The 22736-nt window shown below is 42.1% G+C and overlaps 3 protein-coding genes across 4 annotated transcripts in view; 1 reads left to right on the top strand and 2 right to left on the bottom strand.

The window, feature by feature from the left end:
- The window catches only part of LOC118735942 (collagen alpha-2(XI) chain-like), a 49988-nt gene extending 27729 nt beyond the window's left edge, over nucleotides 1-22259 (top strand). The window contains exons 3-11 of one of the 2 annotated variants that reach the window (XM_036465990.1): nucleotides 15994-17489; nucleotides 17552-17626; nucleotides 17685-17795; nucleotides 17867-18127; nucleotides 18182-19099; nucleotides 19157-19732; nucleotides 19792-20062; nucleotides 20127-21823; nucleotides 21881-22259. In XM_036465990.1, the coding sequence (XP_036321883.1) occupies nucleotides 16065-17489; nucleotides 17552-17626; nucleotides 17685-17795; nucleotides 17867-18127; nucleotides 18182-19099; nucleotides 19157-19732; nucleotides 19792-20062; nucleotides 20127-21823; nucleotides 21881-22024 (5478 nt within the window). In that variant the 5' untranslated portion in view covers nucleotides 15994-16064 and the 3' untranslated portion in view covers nucleotides 22025-22259. Of the gene's footprint in view, nucleotides 1-15993; nucleotides 17490-17551; nucleotides 17627-17684; nucleotides 17796-17866; nucleotides 18128-18181; nucleotides 19733-19791; nucleotides 20063-20126; nucleotides 21824-21880 lie in introns of both variants that reach the window. The other variant, XM_036465989.1, reaches the window with a different exon arrangement.
- LOC118736438 (keratin-associated protein 16-1-like) lies at nucleotides 1297-6306 on the bottom strand. The gene is made up of 3 exons (XM_036466533.1): nucleotides 6190-6306; nucleotides 5254-5900; nucleotides 1297-1630 (listed from the first exon to the last, which is right to left on the bottom strand). The coding sequence occupies exons 1-3, from the start codon at nucleotides 6304-6306 to the stop codon at nucleotides 1297-1299; spliced, it is 1098 nt and encodes a 365-aa protein (XP_036322426.1).
- On the bottom strand, nucleotides 4068-5201 carry LOC118734933 (keratin-associated protein 5-5-like). Its single transcript, XM_036464530.1, has 3 exons — nucleotides 5048-5201; nucleotides 4859-4902; nucleotides 4068-4630 (listed from the first exon to the last, which is right to left on the bottom strand). Exons 1-3 carry the CDS (start codon nucleotides 5199-5201, stop codon nucleotides 4121-4123), a joined length of 708 nt encoding a protein of 235 aa, XP_036320423.1. The 3' UTR covers nucleotides 4068-4120.
- Nucleotides 22260-22736: the final 477 nt, after the last annotated feature.

Raw genomic sequence — 22736 nt, 5'->3', positions numbered from 1 at the left:
GAAAAGCAGAAGTAAAACGACTATTTTTTCCTATAAATATTTTCTTCAAGGCATATTTTTTCAGTGTAATACTGAATGATCAAAACTGTTTGCCTTCAACCAAAATTTACAATTACGATGATTGCGAATACTTTTGTTACATTCACATTCTATACTGAATGGAACTCTGCCATTCAACAACACATTACGTTTGTTTTTGTTTCAAAATTAAATAATTTGAGCCACTCAGCAAAGAGGTTTTTTTTATACAGCCAATCAAAATTTTGAAACGAGTGCCAAGTGAATGCAGACCCTACTGATTCAATCATTCTACAGTTCTGCTACTTAAGTACAGAGACCATAATTATTAGGAAGTAGTATATGTGCTACACACTTCGGTACATATCCATAATTTATGCCCACGTAGTGAAACAAAAGTTATTTTTCAATGAAAATAGAAACCATCATTTAGTTCTTTATTAACATTTGCATTCTCAAGGAGTCCCGGGTGCATCTAAAAATTAAGTTACACATATACCACATAGTTGCACCACTACTGATATGCGAACGTTAACGATATCAAAAAAAAGACAATTTTCATAATTATCGCCAAAATGTTTGCATTTTTCTTCTACAAGCCCCTTGCTTTATTTACTTACACAGCTTGCATACTTTTTTCACGCTGAAACCATAGCCATCGACAAATTGGCGAGGTCGGAGGTTGTGTATAAATTGGGTAATACGGGCGTTGCTCTCTCCTCCTTTAAATTCCTTAGCAGCATCAACCTGTGCAAATCAAATCACAAATAACCCCTACCAACTATTTGTATCTCATCATGTACTAACATCTAATAAAGGCTTTAAGCTTCCTTTTAGCATAACGTCCTGCACAAGGAGTAATGGCATAAGTCTTGCAAGCCATTTCGCTTCACGCACGCGCAGGTACAATGCATCCCACAGAGTATACCGCGTGGGCGATCGTATGTTGGTCCTGCACCGAGCAAAGAGAATACAAGACAGTCATAAATACAAAATACGGAATATTTTTTTATCAAATATGTATGTGTGTATGTCAACCACCACCACACCACCATGATGCCCGCACACAATACCAATATCAAGATGGGTTTCAAGCCTCCGTGGTATTCACCTTGATAGATTTGCGCGCATCAAGGTAAATTCGTCATGAAACTCACCTTGATAATAGTAAATCGGCGTTTAGCTGTTGCTTAGTTAATTGCCTCTTGGTTTCGCATATTTCAATTGAATTTCAAAAATTATAAATCAAAAATGTCAGACTAGACTTGTAATAGAACTTTAACACGACGGGCCACAAGGATTGCAAGGTGGACATGGTCCACATGGTGCGCACGGCACTTGTGGACCGCACGGCCCGCATGGACCGCACTGAGTATTCCACGGTGTCGGCGCGCATGGATAGCAGGTGCCACACTCAGGCGCTTCGTAGGGGCATCCCGGCATACAAGGTCTGCAGGAACCGCACGGTCCACTGGGCCCAGCACCAATGCTGCACGGATTACATGGCGGTGGTACATATGGTCCCGAAGGCATTGTCAAACCACATGGTCCACAATTCGGTATACAACAGGGGCGGCAAGGTCCGCACGGATTACACGGCCCACAGGGCGAACAGGGGCTACCGCACGGTCCGCAGGGCCCACATGGTCCGCAAGACCGCCAACAAGGATGGCATGGATCGCACATTTTTTGAAGATGTTTTTGTTTTCGAATTTCTGCAAATTAAGAAAAAAGGGAAGTATTTTGTTATGCGTTTGTGTTTAGAGATGGCGCGGCCACCGATGCTACTTACTTTTAAAGTGGTCTTAAGAAGAAAAGGTCACAGACAATTTGGAAGTGTGTCGTTGAAAAATTTTGAAATGAATGAAAAAATTTGAAAGATGGAGTTTTTCTGATTAAATTTGGCGTGTTAATGTTGATCGTGTGTGAATTGTTTGGAACAAGTATACGATGGATGTATGGAAAAGAGTCCCTGGCATGATACCCCTGGTCCCTGGTATTGATTTGCTAAAAGCTTTCTGGCGCCATCACGGCTTTGACTCGCATAGTGCAAGAAATTTCCGAAAAAAAAAAAATTGTGTGACTTTTTGACGCAAACGACTTTTGTTCATATTCGATTCTCCTTAAAAACGTTCTCGATTCTTTCGTTCCCATTTTGTTCTCGTTGGAAACGTTCCCGAAAGTTTCTTTCTCATTCTGTTCTTCTTAACACCGTTCTCGAGATTTGTTCGCATTTTGTTCTTTACGGAAACCTTTTCGAACCTTTGTTTTAGTTTGGTTCCTGTTCAAACTACTTTCAATACTTTTGTTCTCGTTTGGTTCTTTTGTGGGATCGTTCTTGACATTACACTGTGTTCTTGTTAACCAAAACTGGAAAACTGTTCTCGGTCACTGCAGAGAAGTCATTGCTGAATAGGTCCCCATCAACTACTGAAACCTTGCTTACATAGTCTGACTATACTGCTTCTACCCACTAGAAGCTTTCGATAGCGCATTTGAGAATATCGTTCCACGCTGTGTTCAACCGTTCACATTCGGCCTGAGAACAAACACCCCTATTACGAGTGCCGACTAGTAGTAGATAAACGACTGTTAGTCGATTATCGATTATCCGTGGTATTTTCAAAGACGGTTTCTCGTTCAATAAGTACATGTGCATAGTTTGTACTCGCTCATCCTTCTACAAACAAACAGTTGTAGAAAAATGTGCGATAAAAAACTATTCGCAGTCGCTTATTGAACGAGAAAACGACATTCACAATACCATGGAAAAGCGATAATCGAATAAGAGTCGTTTATCTACTACTAGTCGACACTCGCAATAGGGATGAAATATTCGCAAAATTATAAAGTAAAAGAAAAAAGCTAGCCTTTTTTTGTTTTGCATATTAAATTATGGGAATGATTTATTCACATGGAATTGGCGTTGAGGCTGATTATTAGTCTTGAATTTACCCTTTTTTTTTAACCTAAGAACGAAATACCTCAGAACGGTTAATTCTCAACCAACTAAAACCGCTAGACATGTATAGTGCTCCTCAAGTCCACCAACAAAATCACGAGGTTGTAGAGTTTTAATAAAATTACCCACTACCAAGCTTTTATTAAAAAACAGAAAAACAAAAAATTTCGAAAGTTTGTCAAAGTACATTTACGTGAAAAGGATGTCTCGCAAAAACCGTTATGAAACTCCTCACTTGATTTTTTTTTTTTCTGGCTCTCTTTTTGTTTTTAGTGTATTTTTTTTTTTTCTTTGTTGCATACACACATTTGAGTTTGAGTGTCGTGTATTCTCTTCTTCTTTGTAATTGTGGAATTCTTCACTGCATGGGACTGTGATGTCCAAATCGTTTCCGTTTGAGGGAGACACATTCAAGTATCAACAGATTGTTGCCGTTTACTTATATCCTTTTTCATTCGTAGAAGTAATCTGCCTTAGCTTCCTTTCAAAGAATATTCAAAAACCACCTGTTTGAAGAGAAAGAAAATAGAAAGCAATCGTTAGTGTATTGCTGCAATAACTATGTACTTAGAAAATACTAGGAAGCTCTGAATTAAGGGGGGGGAAAAGTTAGCGAGTAGCATGGGTGGCGAGTTTTGGATTGGGTTGGTTTATTGCAAGTAGAAAAATTGTTAGATTTTCATTAAAAAATCAAATTAAATTTAAAACAACCGTCTCGCATTCACACGCATCTTCAACTGACTGCCAGAGAGGCGAGATACTTTGGTATACAAAACTAAGCTGCAATCTGTGCATTCTGTTGTATGATTATTACGTACGAGTACCACGAAACTCCTTCACTTTTACGGCTGCGCGAGTAGCTTGATGATATACTAGACTGCTTAGAGTTTATTTGCATGAGCGCATTGTTTTGCGAGGCAATAGTATATTGTTATACCGTTACCGCTAACTCCTATTACACGTAAACCCGGTGGTACTTTGCCTTTATGGAGGAAATAAAATTTCCGTAGGAAGGTACTAGTACGGGGCCACAATTTCCTTTTAGCTAGAGAGGAAATCCCACTCTGAATTCGAAGAAAATTAAGAATCCTCTGAGCTCCTACCGATCCCACTTAGTCGTTAGTGTGCACATAGTTTCTTTTAACCCATCAACTTTTTATACTTACATGGATATGTAGGCGGCGTATTATTACAATTCCACACACATGGATTTGGGACGCCAGCTTCCACGATTGGTGGACAATAGCCAGGTGCCGGTGGACATGGTATTGGTGCCGGTGCTCCACATGGTGGATTCGATGGGCCACAACAAGCAGTATCACAACACGGAGAACATGACGGACCACAAGGTCCACAGGGGCCACAGGGTTCACAGGGGCCACATGGTGGACAACAGCCGCCGCAGGCTTGCGCACATAGCGCAGCGGTTTCCTTGCAACGCATTCGTCTATTGTTTTCACCCATCGTCTTGTTGGCGTAGCGCAGGGGAAACGACGCTGGACAGCAATTCGGAACGGGGAAGCTCATACAAGCAGCTCGACCCTGGCAAAGTGATCGTGGGCATCTGTCTTGTAAGCCATTTCTCTTGATACAATCGCAGGTAGTGTACATAATTCCACAACGTAATTCACGACTTCGACACGCTTTAGGCTATATAATGTGTAAAGGAGGGAGAGGAAAAACAAAAAGGAAACGTGGAATAGTGTGGGCAGTGTGCGGGGAAGAGAAGAGAACAAAATGCACTCATTAGACTGGTGGTGGTGAGCATGCTGTAATCGTAACCTTGACTGGCGCAAACCATATCAAGGCGGGTTTCACGATTTAGAATCCACCTTGATAGGTTTGCGCACATCAAGGTAAATCCGACATGAAACTCACCTTGATAATGGCTATTTGTTGAAGGTTCTGATCCAAAGAGGTGCCTAATTTATGTGGGTTAAAATTTTTATATGCACTTATGTGTATCTAAATTTGATTTCTTAAAAACATTCGTCTTAATACTAGTTCGTCTTAATGCTACTTCTACTACAGTTTGTTAGATTTTGATCTTGTTGAATGTAAATATGCCAAATGGCGTGCAAAGTGCTGAGGGCCCGCAAGGCGCGTTTGTCATTGGCGAGCACGGAAAAACCGTTTCATCTTCGACCGTCTCGTATGGAGCTACGGGCATTGCGGGACCACAGCCACCTCCTCCACCGGGACCAGCGCAGACAGGTGGCATACCACAAGGTCCACAAGGTGCACAATTTGGTACGAAGCAAGAAGTACCGCAAGGTCCGCACGGGCCACAAGGGCCGCAAGGTCCGCGACACGGCGAACAAGGTCCACAAGGGCCGCAAGGACCCGACGGCTTGCACGGGAAACATCCGTTGGGTTCGCATATCGGATATTGATTGGTTGAAAAGCATGGCAATGGACCGCACGGTCCGCACGGTGAACACGGTCCCATCGGGCATGGTGGGCATGCTGCGCTCGGTTTATAGTTAATCGGTCCAGTTGGATAGCAGCAATATTCCCGTGGCGGCGGTATATCAATTGTTTGCGGCTTCGGCTGGCACAATATGGCTTGGCACACTTCACGCGGCTCGCAAATACGTTTCGGATAGCAAACCACGTAGGGATCTGGCACCATTGATGGATAGTAGATGACCCTTGGCTCACGGACCATCTGTGAGACCCAAGTCAGCTTAGGTACTTTGATGACACGTGTTGTATCCACAACTTTGGGTATGGTTATCTGTCTGCAACGATTCACAACCATCGGTTCCGGTACGATTTTCTCATTGAAAACGACACGCTTGCGGCAGATGAGCCGCGGTGGTTGCTGTACTGTAATACATTTCGGGCAGGGCGGTGGGACGCGTGGCGCGCACTGCGGCAGCGCGTCCAAGTGGGCGCCTGTATAACATTTTGGCGAGCACTGCACACACGCAAGGAGATCCAATTTAATTTTGACGCAGACGTCGGTTGAGCCGCAATTTTTTTGCCAAATTCAATTTTAAGGGCGGCGATTATTATCGATAATGATTCCCAGTTTTTCAAGTATTTTCAAATTGATATTATTGTTGGTGGTGATTTTATTGTCGTTGCCGTTTTTGGTTGTTGGGTGAAAGGAGCGAAAATGTGAAATTTCTGTTTGCTACATAAATTCATGGCAAAAAATATGCAAAGGTTTGTGCCGACGCTTTGGCGACATAACCGCTACTTACCTCAAATGGTGCACAGCATGGATCGCAGGGGCCACAGGGCCCACACGGCCCACACGGGCCACATGGGCCGCAAGCCGGAGGACACGGTCCGCAGGGAGAGCAGCAAGGGTCGCACATTTTGAGACGTGTTTTTAAATTTCTATAAGTGATGAAAGTAAACAATGTAATTGGTGTTGGTGTTGTGCTGGACCACGGTGGTGGTCGTCGTAATCCGTGGCTAATCCAATTAATTATACGTACTTTTTAACTTTTTAAAGAAAATTAGTTCGCTTGAAATTTAGATACAGCTGGAAACAGGCTGGAAATTTAGAAATGAATGAAAATTTTTTGATTGAAAAGTTTGAAGGTTTATTGTTTTTGCCATGTCTACACGAACCGAAAGGATAGAGTGTTTTTCGAAGGAGGTGTTTGACTCTAGGAAGGAAAGTGTGTTACAAAATCTACAAGTAGCCACAACAGGTGGGTATCGGATTTAGTAGTTTCGTTGAAATTGTGGAAAAGAGTAGAAGTGCGGGGGAAAGGTAGAGATGTGTTTGAGCTTTAAGGCGTGTGCTGGTTTTTGGAAGCTGAGGTCATGGCCGCAGACTCTTAACGCCCTGCACCAACGACGCGCAATGGCCTGAGAGTGGCAGAAGGTCCTAATTACGAAATGTGTGGAAATATCACACTAAGTGGTTGACTCGAATTCTAGACATGTCTTTTAAAGAATTTTTCCTGGGAAAACCAACTCGAGCAATTGTCAACGGGCATAGGAAGTCGCTGTTGTATGAATCGAATTTTTACGAAAGATTTCGAATACGCATTTTTCGGGATGAGCAATTTTAGTTGAATGATCGATCGGAACTGGATTTATCTCCATCTTCAGTATTAAGCTCAATAGGTTGCAAGGGTGCCTCCAAATCAGGTTCTCATAATTTTTCGTAGTCCTTACAGAGTTAAGGCCGTTTCTGTGATATTTTGCATTTTTAGTGTTATTTTTTTTTGTTTAAGTAGATATAAATACCTTGCGGCGCCGTGCGGTGGAAGGTGATTTGTACAAAAATACTTTGTATACTTTAAACTAATAGCGAAACAAATTTCAGCTACGTCCGCTAGCGTCCATGTCATTAATCTTCCAATAAACGAAACTCAATTTTGCTGAAAATTGCTGTTTGAAACACTTTCACTAAGGAAAGAAAAAGCATGAAAACTGGTAAAAATTGGCAAACTGCCACGCCCGCTACACTAATGGGTGGATATGGTAAATGTTATCGGATTTCCATGAAATTCGGTTTTTAACTTGGATTAAACTAGGAAGACAAATGTAAATCTGACAGATGGTTAAAATCGGTCAAATTCCGCACCCACCAGCCATCCGAATTCTGAATTCAAATGTGGCGCGAACTAGTAACGGTCCCCTTTAAAATACCAACAATTTGGTGCAAGATTTACTTTTGTATAAAAGCACAGAAATATTAATAATAGGGTGGGTGCGTTGGCGACCAGTCACGGCGATAACATTTACCATATCCACCTCCTACTATAAGGGGCGTGGCAGTACGCTAAATTTTATCACTTTTCATATTTGTTCATTCCAAGGCAAAAGTACTCCACGTTAAAATTTTAGGCAAAATCGGATCACATTTCCTACTTTTTGCCACATTTTGTATGGGGCTCTTCCACTGTGCGCCGTGGTCTGAGCTAAAGTCGTTCTCTTCCCACTTGAGTCTGCTTGGGACGAAGACCATAAAGTGTTGTTAAAAAGTATGCTGCGGTAGGTATGTATCAACAAACCTGACGCGTAGTCCTTCTATCGGAAGGTTTGCTTATTAGCGCCTCGAAGGACGCGGTGGTCGTACTTGTCACTGGATGGTGACTCGGGAGGATAACCTTTTAATTTTGTTTTAGCTTAGACTGTGTAAATGAGTTTCCCGATTTTCTTCCACCAAGTTCGACGGAGAATATATATGCTGGAATGTATTTGTCAATGGTTTCGTACATCCAGATTGTCAGCCTAGGTTTAATGAAAAATTTTCTGCCCATTAGCTTTTGGGACCATGCCTTCTGTATATCTTAATCGAATTGGATTCCATGAGAGCTTAACGTTAAGGGTTCCAGCCAGATATTTGAATTATTGTACACTCTGCTCTCTTGAGTTCATACATATTTTTGGGTGAATATTCACCACACCATAAAAACTTCAACTACTTAAAAGTCGCTCTTTGAAGCTGATCACCATTGCGATCGATTGCGAAAGCCAGCTTCTTGCAAGTAAGTCATTATGCTGTTGGCTCAGTTCGTCTTCGTCTGCCGTTGCTAATAGTTCGAGTATTCGGGAAAAAAAATATACAGTGTGGTATAGTGAATATTTTAGGAAGTGCTTGATTGAGGTTAGGTGATAAGCTAAAGTGATTGAAAAAAAATGTATTTCGAAAGAGAACTTATCACATATTTGGGATAAATCTTAATAGGAAGCAGCATGTGAATGAATAGCATAAAAATTTTATGGAAAAAGTGTTGAAATTACCACAGAGAACAAAGGAATATTGCAAAGTCAACCAACTAAAAATTGAGTACAACCGGAAGTGACGTCACTGTTTCGAAATAAAAGTGCAATAGGCATAAATTCTAAGTTTTAAGGAAATATAACAGTAACACCAATGGCCAGTGATTAAAGAAGAGCATACTTTGAAAACAACAAACAAATTTAATTGGAATTTTAATTTAGCTTTTGGTTTTATCTGCAAAAAAAAAACAGTGTTGGAATAAAGATTACTTTTCAAAATATATATGCAGTACATGGTCATGTGCACCTGTAATTTATCTAATATTTATTCACGCCGCGTTTAGGTAATAAAAATGTGTTTCAAAATCTTTGAATTATTCTCAAAAACGTTCATCTCCTTTGCATTCGCTGGTAGAGTGAGTGAGTTGTTTTGAGATAAAGTCGTCTGTTTCACCAATAAAAAGTTCAAAGTGTTATCAATTATCAAAACTTAATAAAAAAATGTGAAACTAAAATATAAATTCGGCACTGGCCCATCGACGTCGCATCCGCTTTTCTGCGAGACTAACTTTTGATTGTCACCAATTTGAAATGTGTACAAATACATATTTTTGGGTGCTTCTTATCAGCTGGCATACATAGAAACATACTTATTTACCTACTTGCATGCATACATACATATGTACATATTTATGCTTTATTGCCACGAACAGCTGACTTCAGCTGCAAATGATTTTGAATGAATCCACTGCACGTAAATGTAAATACGCGAGTATATAAAATTAAAATAAAATAATAAGATAAAATTAATTATTCTTAACCCTATGCATGTGCTGTAAAGTCGTTGCATTTATACATATGCACATACATATGTATGTATGCCAGAGTGTTAATTTTCGAAGGCGCTTCTGTGTTTACAATTCGATTAAGAGACGACCGTAGCCTAGGTCAGTGCTTGATAGGCTGTATGTAATTCTTATCAATAAATGAAAAATTGTGTCAGTGGCGTTAAGTGAAAAGTGAATATGGTTTTTGAATGTGTGTGTGTAAAAGATTCCCACGCTTATCGCTAAGGAAGTGAAATCTACTACAAAACAGTATTAATAGAAATATATATGCAAAATAATTACAAGTACATAAATACATATGTACATATAGATGGATGTAAATAAAGGCCACTTAAGATGACGCGCAAAAATATAACGACAATAAAATTTAAATTTTCAACTAAAAAATTTATTTAGCATAAATCAAAGTCAAAAACAAAAATTAAGATAAAAATTCCGAAACCAGAATTTTAATGAAAATTTAAAATTTATGTAGACCCACATATTATTTTCGTAAAAACTTTTCTAACAAAATACTTATACTTTTTAGTGCAGCCCGTGTTGTGAATTCTTAAAAATGCAGTTCGATTTCGACTTATCCAATTTGTGAAATAAATATAAAAATCTTAGATAAAATAAATTTATGTGTTGATGCGCTGCATTCACCATTCAGTCGGGTGAATCAGAGTGGCATCGAAAATTAATTGAAACATGATTTTCAAATGGAACTCTATGCCTCGAAAATATTTCAATGGACTAAGCAACAGCAGCCTTTACATTATTGTGTGGCTGGCATTTTTGGCAGTCGAATTAACATCGCCAGTGGTAGCGGAGCCGAATGAAGGTAAATATTATTTTATTTTGGAAAATGTTTATATTATGTACAGTAGGGTGCCTCACCAAAAAAGGGAAAAAAGTGTTCTCCAGCGGAATTATAAAATTTATTATATTTTAAGACTTCCACCAAAACCCCCTTGAAAAAAACATCTCATTATAATGATTTGTTTTAAGCATTTTTGTGCGGAGCTTTCAAGATTAAAATCTTCCATCATCTGGCGTAACTTTTTGGTAAAAATATTTTTAATTTTATTTTATTCAGATGGAAAAACAGTATCGATTTTTGTTGTTTGGTGAGAAAATTGGGCGAGCATTTTTTGTAAATTGATAGTCATATCTCGGATAAAATTAGTTTTATCGGCACCATTGTAAAAAAGCACTAAAAGCCTCTTCTTTGCTAACGGTAAAAGTGTTCCGCTTTAAATTTTTAAAATTTGTCAAACTTTTTTTTCGGAATCGACTTGCAAAAATACCTCAATTTCGAAAGTGTACGGCGAACTTTTTTTCTGGTACGGTCTCATGTATACATACGGTGGCGAGAAAGTAACTTGGGAAGAGACATTTTAGCAAGTTCGGGCTATTTTTCTTTGGTTAAAAAATTTCTTGATTTGATACGAAAATATAGCTTGCTATTAAAAAAAAAAACATGTATATACATAAATTGAAATTTTAAATTTTGTATATTTATAAATATTCGACAAATTTTAACGAATTTTCATCAAAAATTTAAATTTTGTAATCATATTTAGAATTTTTGAGTCTGCAGTTTTGTAGGTTTTTAAATTTTCAAAAAAAAAAGTGCAAATTTGTAGTAGCTAGGACTTACCTTTGATTTTTGGCATTTTTTTGTTCACGCATTTTTGTTATTGAGCAACACATTCCACGAAAAAAAATTGCCAAAAATTAACGGTAAGTCGTTGCTACTTCTAACTTGCTCTTTATTAAACTAATGTTAAATGTGCTACAAAACTGCATACTCAGAATATTTCTAAAGGCAGTGTCACAGGATTGGACATTTGCCCAAAATTTGGTGCAAATCAATAGAAGCTCGCTATATTGTACCAATCCACTGCGGGTAATTTTACCCATTTTTGTGGCCAAATTAATTATGGCGGAACAAGTAGATTATTGAACAAAACATAATTTTTTTATTGATTTGTATTCAATTTCCCAAATTTTTGGGTGAAAAAAATCTTAACCCTTGACGACGGACGGGTCATAAGGGGTCACTTTTTAATTTGTGGTTTTATTGAAAAGGTTTGAATGCAGTTTTTTTTTTAAGATTTCCAAAAATTCCACGTAGTTACAAAAGCAATTTATAGAGTGGCTTATTTTAAAAAACATTGCAAAATTATTTTAATTTCACTTGAATAGCTGAATGCTCTGAATTTCCTAATTTGTCTGCTGAAAAGTTAAGAGGGGTAGCCTTTGCAGCAACAAAATTGTAAACAACATTTTAGTAGCAGCCATATGAAATGTCGATTAAATTCGAATAAAAATCCACGTAAAGGGTAAAGTAAACGCAAGGGAAAACGCCAAAGAATGCTAAAATGACTCTTCCTTATTTATAGTTTTGCCACTGTAAATATGTACATACACAGGTAGATAGTTCTTTAAACAATTATTTCCTGGAAAAAAAAAATTGAGAAATCTCTTAGCTGAAGTTCGCAGGAAAATAATCAATCCTGGATTAGCTTTCTGAAAGGAGAGAGATATCGGCCCATAAACCTCGCTGAATTCCTTTTGGCGAAGAGCTCTCCGTAGTCCAGAAACCAAAATTCTAATAAATCTTAACCATAAATTACCTATTTCAACAGTAGAAATGGATCTCGGAAATACACTGCAGCATAAAAAATCTGATTTAAATTCATTACTCGGCTTTTTACCCAACTCTAAACATACAAGCTGTCGCAAAAGTAAGGTCATATTGTGAATTGGCTACCATTTTGTTAGAAATGGAAAAGGTGAACTCGGTTTTTTTGAATAGTTTATTTGAAGATATTATAATCAATATAACATTAAGTTAAAATTATATCACTCGAATGCAAAGGTGGCCATTTCATAGGCACGCGTGCCAAATTTTTCTCTTCTGCTTTCACACGTTCACGAGAAAAACACGCACTGCACTGCTTAAACACATTCATGTGCATACTCTATGAATCAGTGATGCCGACGATTATAATTTTGCTTTGATCGTGCTCAATCGATGCGAAACTTTCAAGAAATCAAGTCGCTGCAAGACACGGTAAAAATGCTTTATATGGATTCCGATATAGATTTTTTACTCACTAGTAATGGGAAGGGAGGGCACAATGTTTGGTGTGTCATGAAGAAATCGGACGGACGACAAACATTTTTGTTAAGCGCCATTATAGCGCCATTTCTCCTTATTCCCAAATATTGAACTGAATAGAAAAGATGAATTTAAAATAATGCTAAAAAATCCCTTTTATTTTAATCCAAAATAAGAAGATTAATGCAAGTTAATTCAACTATTTGCTTTAATTTTACTTTTAATTGTATTAAAAAATCTAACCAAGCAATGAAAGCGAATTAAATTATATTAAAAGGTTAATTCTTTAATATTATATCTACCTTTCACACTATTTAAAAAATAAAAATAAAAATCCCTTTTTCTTATAATTTACAACTCGAAATCGTTGACAACACTGTTTGCGTCAGACACATGAGCGAATTATTCTCTTCATTCTCTTATCGTTTAGCAAAATTAAAATGTATGATTGTGTGAGTTTTGGCCACCTCTGCTCTAATGACAACCCCCGGAGTTGATGCACAATCGTGCTCGTTTTACGGCATTTTGGATTGTTGCTCGCAAGACTTGCAAGGTTTGTGGTTTTTTGTGGTAAACACGAGATATATAAAAGGCCCAAAGGAAGAAGTCTGGCGCAGTTAGATCTGACGAACTAGACGGCGAAATTGGTGTCTCAAAAATATCCATCGTTGTCCGAGCTGTGTGAGCGGTTGCTCCGTCCCGCAGTTCAGTAACTTGCGGCAAAGAAACTCATTAAACATCTGCCTACAATGCTCAGCAGTTAGGGTTACGGTGGTGCCATCGGCGTCCTCAAAAAAATAAGGGCCAATCACTTTTTCACTGCAACTGGCAGACCGGCCACTTCTTGCGACATCTGAAGTGGACCTAGTTTGCACGAGGCACTAAGCCAAACGCTTAATTGTTCGTGCACATCGAACACAATAATTCCACGTCCTTCGGGTGTGTATCGCTCTGTGGCTAGTTGTCAGGTATATCTCTATCTGCCTACAACATAGATGTCAAAGAACAATGACCTTTTGCCAACGTTAAGGCACATTCACATTATGACATTAGTGTAGCGCCACCTTGTATATGTACATTAGAGTGATCCAAAAAAAATTTCCCGAGATAGGGTTCGGAACACCTTCTAAGTATAAATTTAAAGGATGCTCATGAAATGTTTTTATTTTACTCTAGAAGTATATTGTACATATCGACACCTCCAAACCATACCATGCTAAGTCGCCTTTGACTTAGTCAGCCTTAGCATAGTATGGTTTGGAGGCGTCGATATGTTTATTAACCAAACATTTTGTTAAGACCATTACAAATTTAAATTAGTTGGCAACACTAGCATTTTATAAAAACCATCAATATTTTGGTTAGTTTCAAAGGGATTCAGTAGCGCATTTCAAAGTCATTGAGCTCAGGCATTGAGTTTACAGTAAAAGATTTAAAGTTGGTATAGATATTAGAAATACCAGAAACAAAAAAAAAAAAAACCGTTTTCTACAATGATATTTTTTCCCTCCATACAAAACTTGGACCACTCTACTGTACATAGGTATGCCTTTCGGTAAATAATATAACACACTGAATTCGCTAAGGCTGTCTTACAACCAATTTCGTTTCAAAAATAGCTTCCGCCTTTTGTGAATCGAGTTTTTTTACCCTTTTCGATCCCCCAAATATTTTCGCACCTTAACCCTTTGTTTACCGCGAAAAAAACTACCATTACCTACCGTTCGAGTCGATTGGAACCCTATGTAAATAATAATGTGGGTCCATCAGATATTGATATATCATTCGGGCTCATTGCACCCGGCCGGTAGACAAAGGGTTAAGGAAGTAGAATTTTTTCCTAGTTTTTGAACAAATTTTTTAGGCAACCTTACTTAGCTTATAAGTGGTGATGTTTGGAGCTTTTACTACCAGCTTATTAGAATAAAGCGCAGTGCATTATATTATTTTAGCACTCAGTGGCATTTTAAAAATAAAATTGCAAAAATTAGAGATTATCTGTGTAATTCGTGCAGCCTAAATTACAAAGCGAAATAAAGCAATTTCCGAATCAATTCATATTTCCTATAATTGTAATATTGCCATTCATAACTCAACCCAAATCATATGCAGAGATATACATATGTACATATATGTATTTATATACCCATGTATGTATGTATACTACATATGTATGCATACAATAATATTCGAGAGCCATTAAAAAGCGGCAAACTTTTATCGGCAGCACAGAGACAAATCATTTGTGCTTAATTATCCAAACAGACTATGGCTACACACACAAATGTAACGACATGGCAATATCGCAATCTACAATCGCCAAAGTGTTAAAATTGTGTGCAATGAACTGAATGAGGCGTTTTTTTTTTTTATAAATTCATATCAGTCATAAAATTTTTTTTTTTATATACTATTTGATGTCGGACATGCGACCAAATGTGTCAACTGAAAATTTTGCCATGCGATGACGTTGACTGCAACTATCTTGTTGACTGCTTAAAGTGCATAAATGTATCGCCGCCATCTATGTTGCGTCGAGTGAGAAAAAGTTTTACAAAGTATCTGTCAAATTGTGAAAACCATTAGTAGCCTTCTTCAATTGAACTTCTCTCCTTTCGAGCAACCTCATGCACTCGAACGACAAAAACACAAAAAAAAAATAAAATAATGCAAATAATGCATGCTCCGCATTGTTGTTCTTATCGATCGAATTGACTTTTTCAATTCCTTACGTTCGTTCGCATTCGACTAATCACTGTCAGTGCTTTCTGTTATGGCAAATGGCAAATGTGTAGAATCTTCTTACGCGCCACAGATTTTTGTATGCCAATGACCAATTGGTTTGGCATTGACGTCACTGATCGTTTGCTACAAGAGGCGCTGAAGGTCGTCGAACGTGATCCATTTTGTCTATGCATCTGAGGTAGGGATTTATCAAAGAGGAGATCGTTAATTAAATAGCGTTTTTTTTTTTATCAAATACCCTGAAAGCTGCGAGACAGCCAGGTGGCCGGCTCGTAAAGACGCGCGAGTTTGAAAGTATTAGTTTGCTCTCTGTGACGTCTTTGCGGTGCATGTTGCACTGCGCGAATAAATGTTTAGTCCCAAATGAGTATTAGGTTCGTAGTTGTTTACCTTTTTTTCTGTAAATTACAAAAGTAGACTTGATTTTTTCAAATTCATGGATATGTTTTAGTCTTTGTCCTACTTGTTTATCGAATTCCCCCTTGAAAAGAACACACGCAACTTAGTTGCATCGGCCATTCAACCGACCTAAGTTGCCTTCTCGTTGTTCAGAAGATAATTTAAGAAATGCTACGAACTTTCTTCCATTTGTTAATCCGCACACATCCTCCTTTCAGATGGCTTTGTTGACTTGATTCGCGAATTCGGACTGTCTGACCTACCACCAGGCATCCTCGGTGTACCGGGCATGTGTGGCGCCGAACGTAACCCCTATCAGGTAAACAATGCGCCAGCCTACCGCATCTCCAAGGACGCCATACTAACCGTGCAAACTGCGCAATCCTTCCCTAATGGCTTCCCTACGGACTTTTCAATCATTTTGGCTTTGCGCAGCAATCAAACGAATCCAACGAAAGCGCCAGTCTTTACCATCTACTCGGACGAAAGTGAGGAGGTGCTCTCACTCAGCCTAGGCAAGGAGATTAGTCTCATTTATGAACAATCCGATGCAACATTCAATCAACGTAACACCATTAATTTTGGCATTGGCATTAGTGACACGAATTGGCATCGCATCGGTGTGAGTGTGAAAGGAAGGGCGGCAACCTTGGTGGTGGATTGCACAAAGCAGGTGACGCGCCGGCTAGAACGTTCTCGTGGCAGTAGTATTGCTACAAATGGGCTAATACTTACCGGCGTACAAATGACAAACGATGAAGGATTTTTCACTGGCGATGTGCAATTGATGGCTATTGTAAATAGTCCGGAGGCCGGCTACGAAGTTTGCACGAAGTATGCGACACCTTGCTTGCAACAGGGAAGCGTTACAGTGCAGAGGTTTGTTGACAATGGGGTTGGTGGAGGTGAGGCGGGTGGCAGTTGGTCATGGTCTTCGAGTAGCAGCAGCAGTAACAGCGGTGGAGGTGGTGCGCAAGGCGTAGATTTGAGCAGAGTTGCGCTTGGCCTTGGTGACGTTGGCGGAGGAGTAGTTAGAGGTGCCACAGGTGTAGCCAGCAACTCACAAGCAAATGCGCCAAATTTTCAATTTACAAATTCCCATATGAGTGAAACTAGGTCACTGGTGGACGGCGGCAGCCTAGCTGGAAATCTTCAAAGTAGCGAAGCCCGACGTGGTCAAGAGCCCGGAGTTTATGGTGCTGATGGTAATGCTGCTAATGGATTTGCACTCCTCGGAAATCGTGTTGCAGCGGGTGATGGTTCTGGTAGTGCCAGTGCTGCTCTTCCGAATTGGTCAATCGAGGGCAATGAGCGAGATTTCGACGATTATATCATAGAGGGTAACGAAAGTATAGACTTCAATACGTACGTAGACCTAACGACGCCTCCGAATGTCGAAACAAGCAACAGCAACGAAACGAACAGCAATATAGACAGCAATCAAAAAGAGATTGGCGTCAACTCGACTGCGGCGGATACAACAGGTGTTAATCGAAAGCCACAAAAGCGTCCTAATGGAGGCATCCAAGGGAATGCCACAGATCCGAGTTATGTCATCAGCGGCGGTAATACAATCTGCTATCCCGGTCCAAGAGGATATACGGGCACTCCGGGCCCCCCGGGAGAGCTAGGCTCAAAAGGTGAAGCTGGTCGTGATGGTTTAGCTGGCACTGCAGGTATACAGGGACCACCTGGGCACGTTTTTGTAGTTCCTGTAAGTCGCATTATATTCGACCAAATATTGTAAAAAAAAAATCGCAATTATTGTCGTTACAGTCTACTCAAGGTGGTAGTGAGAAGGGACCAGATTCTCAAGCGGAGGCCTTACGGCAGATGATTTCCCAGCATATGGCAAGTATTCGCAAGCATTGCATTTCAAGTAACGTTTTTACACCTTTACTGTTACCAGATGGCTTTACGCGGTCCCGAAGGTCCTATGGGTCTTACAGGACTTCCCGGTCCACCCGGCCAGCCTGGTCAGCGTGGCGACAAGGGCGAGCCTGGCGACGTTGGCGAACCGGTAATTAAATTTTTCAAATCTCTTCTCATTTTACGTATTGACCTAACGTTTAGAATATTTACCTTCGACAGGGCTTACGCGGTCTGCGCGGTCCCGCCGGCCCACCCGGTCGAGATGGAAGACGTGGCCGTTCGGGAAGAGATGGCGAACGTGGTGCCGTAGGGCCGCAAGGATCGAAAGGTGAAATTGGACCAATGGGCCCCATTGGTTTGCCGGGTGAAAAGGGGCATCGTGGGTTGCATGGTCTGACCGGTGAAAAAGGCCAGCAGGGTGTTGAAGGTCAACCGGGGGAAGAAGGCCCGCCTGGTTTGCCCGGCTTGCCAGGCGAATTGGTAAGCTCTTGGAAATATAAGCCCAGCTTGAAATTAAGACCTATTTTTTTCTAGGGACCTCGTGGTTTTCCAGGTCCGCGCGGCTTTCCAGGCCCTGCTGGTAATCCAGGCTTACAAGGAGCAGATGGACCACAGGGTACCAAAGGTAGCGCTGGTTTAACGGGGCCACCTGGCCCTCCAGGGCAGGTCGGAGCAAATGGCGCACCAGGTGCCCCTGGTCCACAAGGCAACCTCGGCCCACCTGGAGTAGCTGGACCACCTGGAAAACCTGGCCTTCCTGGATTGCCTGGAGCGGATGGGGCACCAGGGCATGCAGGTACACCAGGCTCCATTGGGCCAAAAGGTGATCAAGGTATGCAAGGTGTTCAGGGGCCCGTCGGTTTTCCCGGCCCTCGGGGTCTCAAAGGTGATGATGGCCAACGCGGTTCACCAGGTGACAAAGGTGACAATGGCGAAAGGGGATTGGATGGTGAGAAGGGCGACGCTGGTCTACCTGGTGAGCGTGGTACTCCCGGTGCACCTGGCGGTCCCGGCCCAGAAGGTCCGGAAGGCCCCAAAGGTTTTGAAGGCCCTCGAGGTGAAACAGGTCCGCAAGGCTTATCAGGTGAAAAAGGTAAGCAAGGACCACAAGGATTTCAAGGTTACCCTGGTCCATCTGGTGACAAAGGAGACAAGGGCGCAACAGGTACGACCGGACCGGTCGGTATAAAAGGCGAGCGTGGACTGCAAGGTCAGTCAGGTGAGCGTGGCGAAATGGGTCCTAGAGGATTTCGTGGCTCAAGAGGAAGACGAGGTGGTGATGGTAGTCCAGGTCCGAAAGGTGATACAGGTCAACCAGGAGCACCTGGACCACAAGGTGAAACGGGGCCACAAGGCACGGAAGGTCCGCGTGGTTTTATTGGTTTACCGGGTCCTCCTGGAGCTGATGGAAAAAATGGTGTGATGGGTCCGCCAGGCGAGCGGGGACAGCCTGTGAGTACGGTTATGATATTTATGAAATTGCTTCTTCATCATTTTTGTAAATTTCAGGGAGAACCTGGAAAGCCTGGACCTCCTGGAGAGGCTGGAGTTATAGGCCCACGTGGTGCGCCTGGAGAATTAGGTCCTGTTGGCGAACCCGGAGTGCCTGGTCTTCCGGGATTGCCTGGAGAAGCTGGTTTACCAGGTGAAGCCGGTAAAGAAGGTCCTCCTGGTCCAATCGGACCAATTGGAGTCCCCGGACCACAAGGCCCCACTGGACTCCCTGGTTTTCCTGGTGAACGTGGTCATCAAGGGCAACCTGGACTTCCTGGACTTAAAGGCGAGCAAGGGTTGCTGGGTGCACCTGGATACCCTGGGGATAAGGGTCAGACCGGAGAACCAGGAAATCCTGGTGGACAAGGTCCACCTGGAAACCTGGGACCACCAGGTAGTGCTGGAGCACCAGGTGCAAAAGGCGAGCCTGGAGAAAAGGGGCCTATCGGACCGTCTGGTAGAGATGGGTTAACTGGGTTGCGTGGACTACCAGGACCACCGGGTCCTCAAGGTACACCTGGAGAAGACGGTGACAAAGGCGAGACAGGTCCGCCTGGCGAAAAAGGCTTGAAAGGAAGTAGAGGGGAACTGGTTAGTATAATTACACCATCTAGTGGTGTGCTTAATAATTAGAAATGCATGCGATTTAGGGCCCAATCGGCTCAACAGGACCACAAGGACCACGTGGTGAGTCTGGACCACCTGGATCACCAGGAGAAAAGGGTCCGCCAGGTGAAGCTGGTCGGAGAGGTATAAAGGGCGAAGATGGTACGCCTGGTCCACCTGGGCCACTCGGAAAACCAGGAATACAAGGTTTGCCAGGTCCAGCAGGCTTAAAGGGTGAGCATGGCGATGATGGTCTGATGGGACCGCTAGGGCCGCCGGGACCTCCAGGCGATCAATGCAGAAGGGGATTAAAAGGTATACAATTTTATATATTTTATGTTTTAAAAAATTAAAAGCCATAAATACATATGTTACTTAGGCGTTCCTGGTCAGCAAGGGAAACCTGGACCGCGAGGACCGCAAGGTACAACAGGAGCAGATGGTCCCCAAGGACCGCCAGGACCAGTGGGTCCAACAGGTAAACCTGGAGAACCTGGATCAACGGGCCCCAAAGGAGAACAAGGCAAATCGGGACCGATAGGAGCACCTGGCCGACAAGGCATACAGGGTCAAGAAGGTCCAAAAGGAGCTATAGGTCCACGTGGCTATCCAGGAGCCAGAGGGGAACCGGGTTTGATGGGTCCGAAAGGGGATGTAGGACCTGACGGTGAAGATGGTAAACCTGGCGAGCAAGGTCCTATCGGAGATATGGGTCCAGAGGGTAGAATTGGTGAACCTGGACCACCTGGAAAACAAGGAATTGAAGGACCAGCCGGTTTGCAAGGCAGTCCGGGGCCGATCGGCGAAAAGGGAGATAAGGGCGATCATGGACCACAAGGTCCGCTAGGAATTTTAGGTCCACAAGGTCTACCGGGTTTGCAGGGGCCTGTCGGTAGCAGAGGCCTCCCAGGTGAAGTTGGAGAAACAGGCTTGCCTGGTCCAGAAGGGTTGCCTGGAAAAGAGGGCAGTATTGGAGAACCAGGACCGGCAGGTCCAAAAGGGGACCGCGGAAGACGTGGCCAAAAAGGACATCGTGGTGAATTGGGTATGGTCGGACTAAAGGGTGACCAAGGAGAAAAAGGTGATCGCGGGTTCCGTGGACCACATGGCCCCGAAGGACGCAAAGGCGAACCGGGACCAGTAGGGTCGATTGGACCAAAAGGCAACGATGGACCGCAAGGTCAACCAGGACCAAACGGACCACCTGGGCCCAAAGGAACAGAAGGCCCAGCGGGAAATAAAGGTGATATCGGCCCACCGGGACCAGCCGGACCGCCTGGCGCGCCAGCCGAGGCACCTTTAATACCGCCTGAGCTGCTCTTTCAAATGCAGCAGTACTCGGGCAGCACCAAAGCAGAGACACGCCGACGACGCGATGTAGATATACTCGACGACTTGGTGCCTTTCGAAGACGACGATGACTTCAATGAAATAATGGGTGTACTCGCGCCGCACGAGCCAGCCACGACCGAACATCACAAGAAAACTAAACGAAAACGAAAGAAGAAACCAACGATGCACAACGAATCAAATGGAAAACTAGTAGATATGTACAGCGCCATCTACAGCATGCGTCAGGAAATGGACCGTATACGCAAACCGACCGGCACACAAGACAACCCGGTACGCACCTGTCGCGATCTGCATTATGCTCATTCACAATTCGAGAATGGTTGGTATTGGATCGATCCGAATGCTGGTATGGCCGACGATGCAATCTACGTGTACTGCAATATGAGCGCAGGCGGTGAAACGTGCATCTACCCGGACGCGCATACGGCTGACGCGCCGGTGGTGCCGCGGCGCACCACTGGCGGCTCCACGTGGTACTCGCGTCTCAGTGGTGGTGCGAAAATTGCCTACGATGGAGTGGGTACAGTGCAATTGACCTTCTTGCGTTTGCTCTCAGAGGAAGGTTATCAGAATTTCACATACAGCTGCACAAATTCGGTGGCCTGGTATAACGAAGCGGATGGTGGCTTTACGCAGGCGCTGCGGCTGTTGGGCGAAAACGAAATGGAAATCGCGCACGATAATGCGCTCGTACAACCAGAGGTGCTGCGCGATGAGTGTCAGGTGAATAGGTTGATTACTTATGGTAGAAAGAAGCTAATTGTATTTGTTTATTTTTAGCGGCCGACCCAATTGGGTGAGACCGTATTGCTGGTGCGCACGAAGCGCCTCAATTATCTACCGTTGGTGGATTTTCATCCGCAGGATTATGCGCGAGCAGATCAAGCATTTGGCTTCAAGATTGGGCCAGCGTGCTTCAAATGAGCGCATGGAGAAGAAAACAACGAGAGGAAGAGGGAGTGAGCAAAGAGCAAATAAAATACTTTAGAAAAAATATACCAACATTTAGAGTTAATTACATTATAAGCATAGGAGATTTAGCCTAATCGACTGCCTTGATTGTAAAAGAGTTTTATAAGCATTCCGATTAATATAAGCGTACTTAGTTTTATTATTTTTAATTTTATATTTCAATACTACTTTAAGCTGAGAGAGTCTTTTGTTGTTAAATAATTTTTTTTTTTTTACATAAAATGAATATATATAAATTGTGCTAAAAGCAAACCTAACTATACACTTTGCATAAAAGGCGAGACCCCATTGCAGAATGCATGAAAGGTCACTGGAATATCTTTCGAAAACAAAACTAGTGTTTGTTTAGAACTTCGGCTCTCTGTGTATTATGTACGTATGTATACCTACATACCTATTGTTATTTGCCCATACTTTTGCAGCGGCACGTAAACTTTTTGAATTGTACACTTTTTTACCACAATCTGTTTCTTTTTTTTTTTTGCCGATGTCCCATTGTCGGTGTCCGATTCCTACACTTGACTATTTTCATTTGCTTGCGCACATTTTTTTCTAAAACTTTTTTCACTTTTTCATTCATGCCACAAATCGTACGGCTTTTGTTTTTTAAGGCGTGCATACGCCGACCGCGCGCGCTCAATGCTATTGTCCTTTAGCAGTGCAA

Source organism: Rhagoletis pomonella, unplaced genomic scaffold (assembly GCF_013731165.1).
Source record: "Rhagoletis pomonella isolate Grant_MI unplaced genomic scaffold, Rhpom_1.0 Rhpom_scaffold_00003, whole genome shotgun sequence".
In the NCBI taxonomy this organism is placed as follows: Eukaryota; Metazoa; Arthropoda; class Insecta; order Diptera; family Tephritidae; genus Rhagoletis; species Rhagoletis pomonella.
Note: the sequence above shows the minus strand (reverse complement) of the source record. Positions and strands in the feature narration are given on the sequence as shown.

What these genes read in the sequence shown, in the direction of transcription:
- LOC118734933 (XM_036464530.1), bottom strand. Translation starts at nt 5,201, where the DNA reads ATGCCACCTGTCTGCGCTGGTCCCGGTGGAGGAGGTGGCTGTGGTCCC. An exon ending in AGCACTTTGCACGCCATTTG is followed by an intron (nt 4,903 to 5,047) that starts GCATATTTACAT and finishes CACATAAATTAG; the next exon opens with GCACCTCTTTGGATCAGAAC. An exon ending in AACAAATAGCCATTATCAAG is followed by an intron (nt 4,631 to 4,858) that starts GTGAGTTTCATG and finishes CACATTATATAG; the next exon opens with CCTAAAGCGTGTCGAAGTCG.
- LOC118736438 (XM_036466533.1), bottom strand. Translation starts at nt 6,306, where the DNA reads ATGTGCGACCCTTGCTGCTCTCCCTGCGGACCGTGTCCTCCGGCTTGC. An exon ending in CATGCTGTGCACCATTTGAG is followed by an intron (nt 5,901 to 6,189) that starts GTAAGTAGCGGT and finishes GCGTGTGTGCAG; the next exon opens with TGCTCGCCAAAATGTTATAC. An exon ending in CCTTGTGGCCCGTGCGGACC is followed by an intron (nt 1,631 to 5,253) that starts TTGCGGTACTTC and finishes CGGTAGCCCCTG; the next exon opens with TTCGCCCTGTGGGCCGTGTA.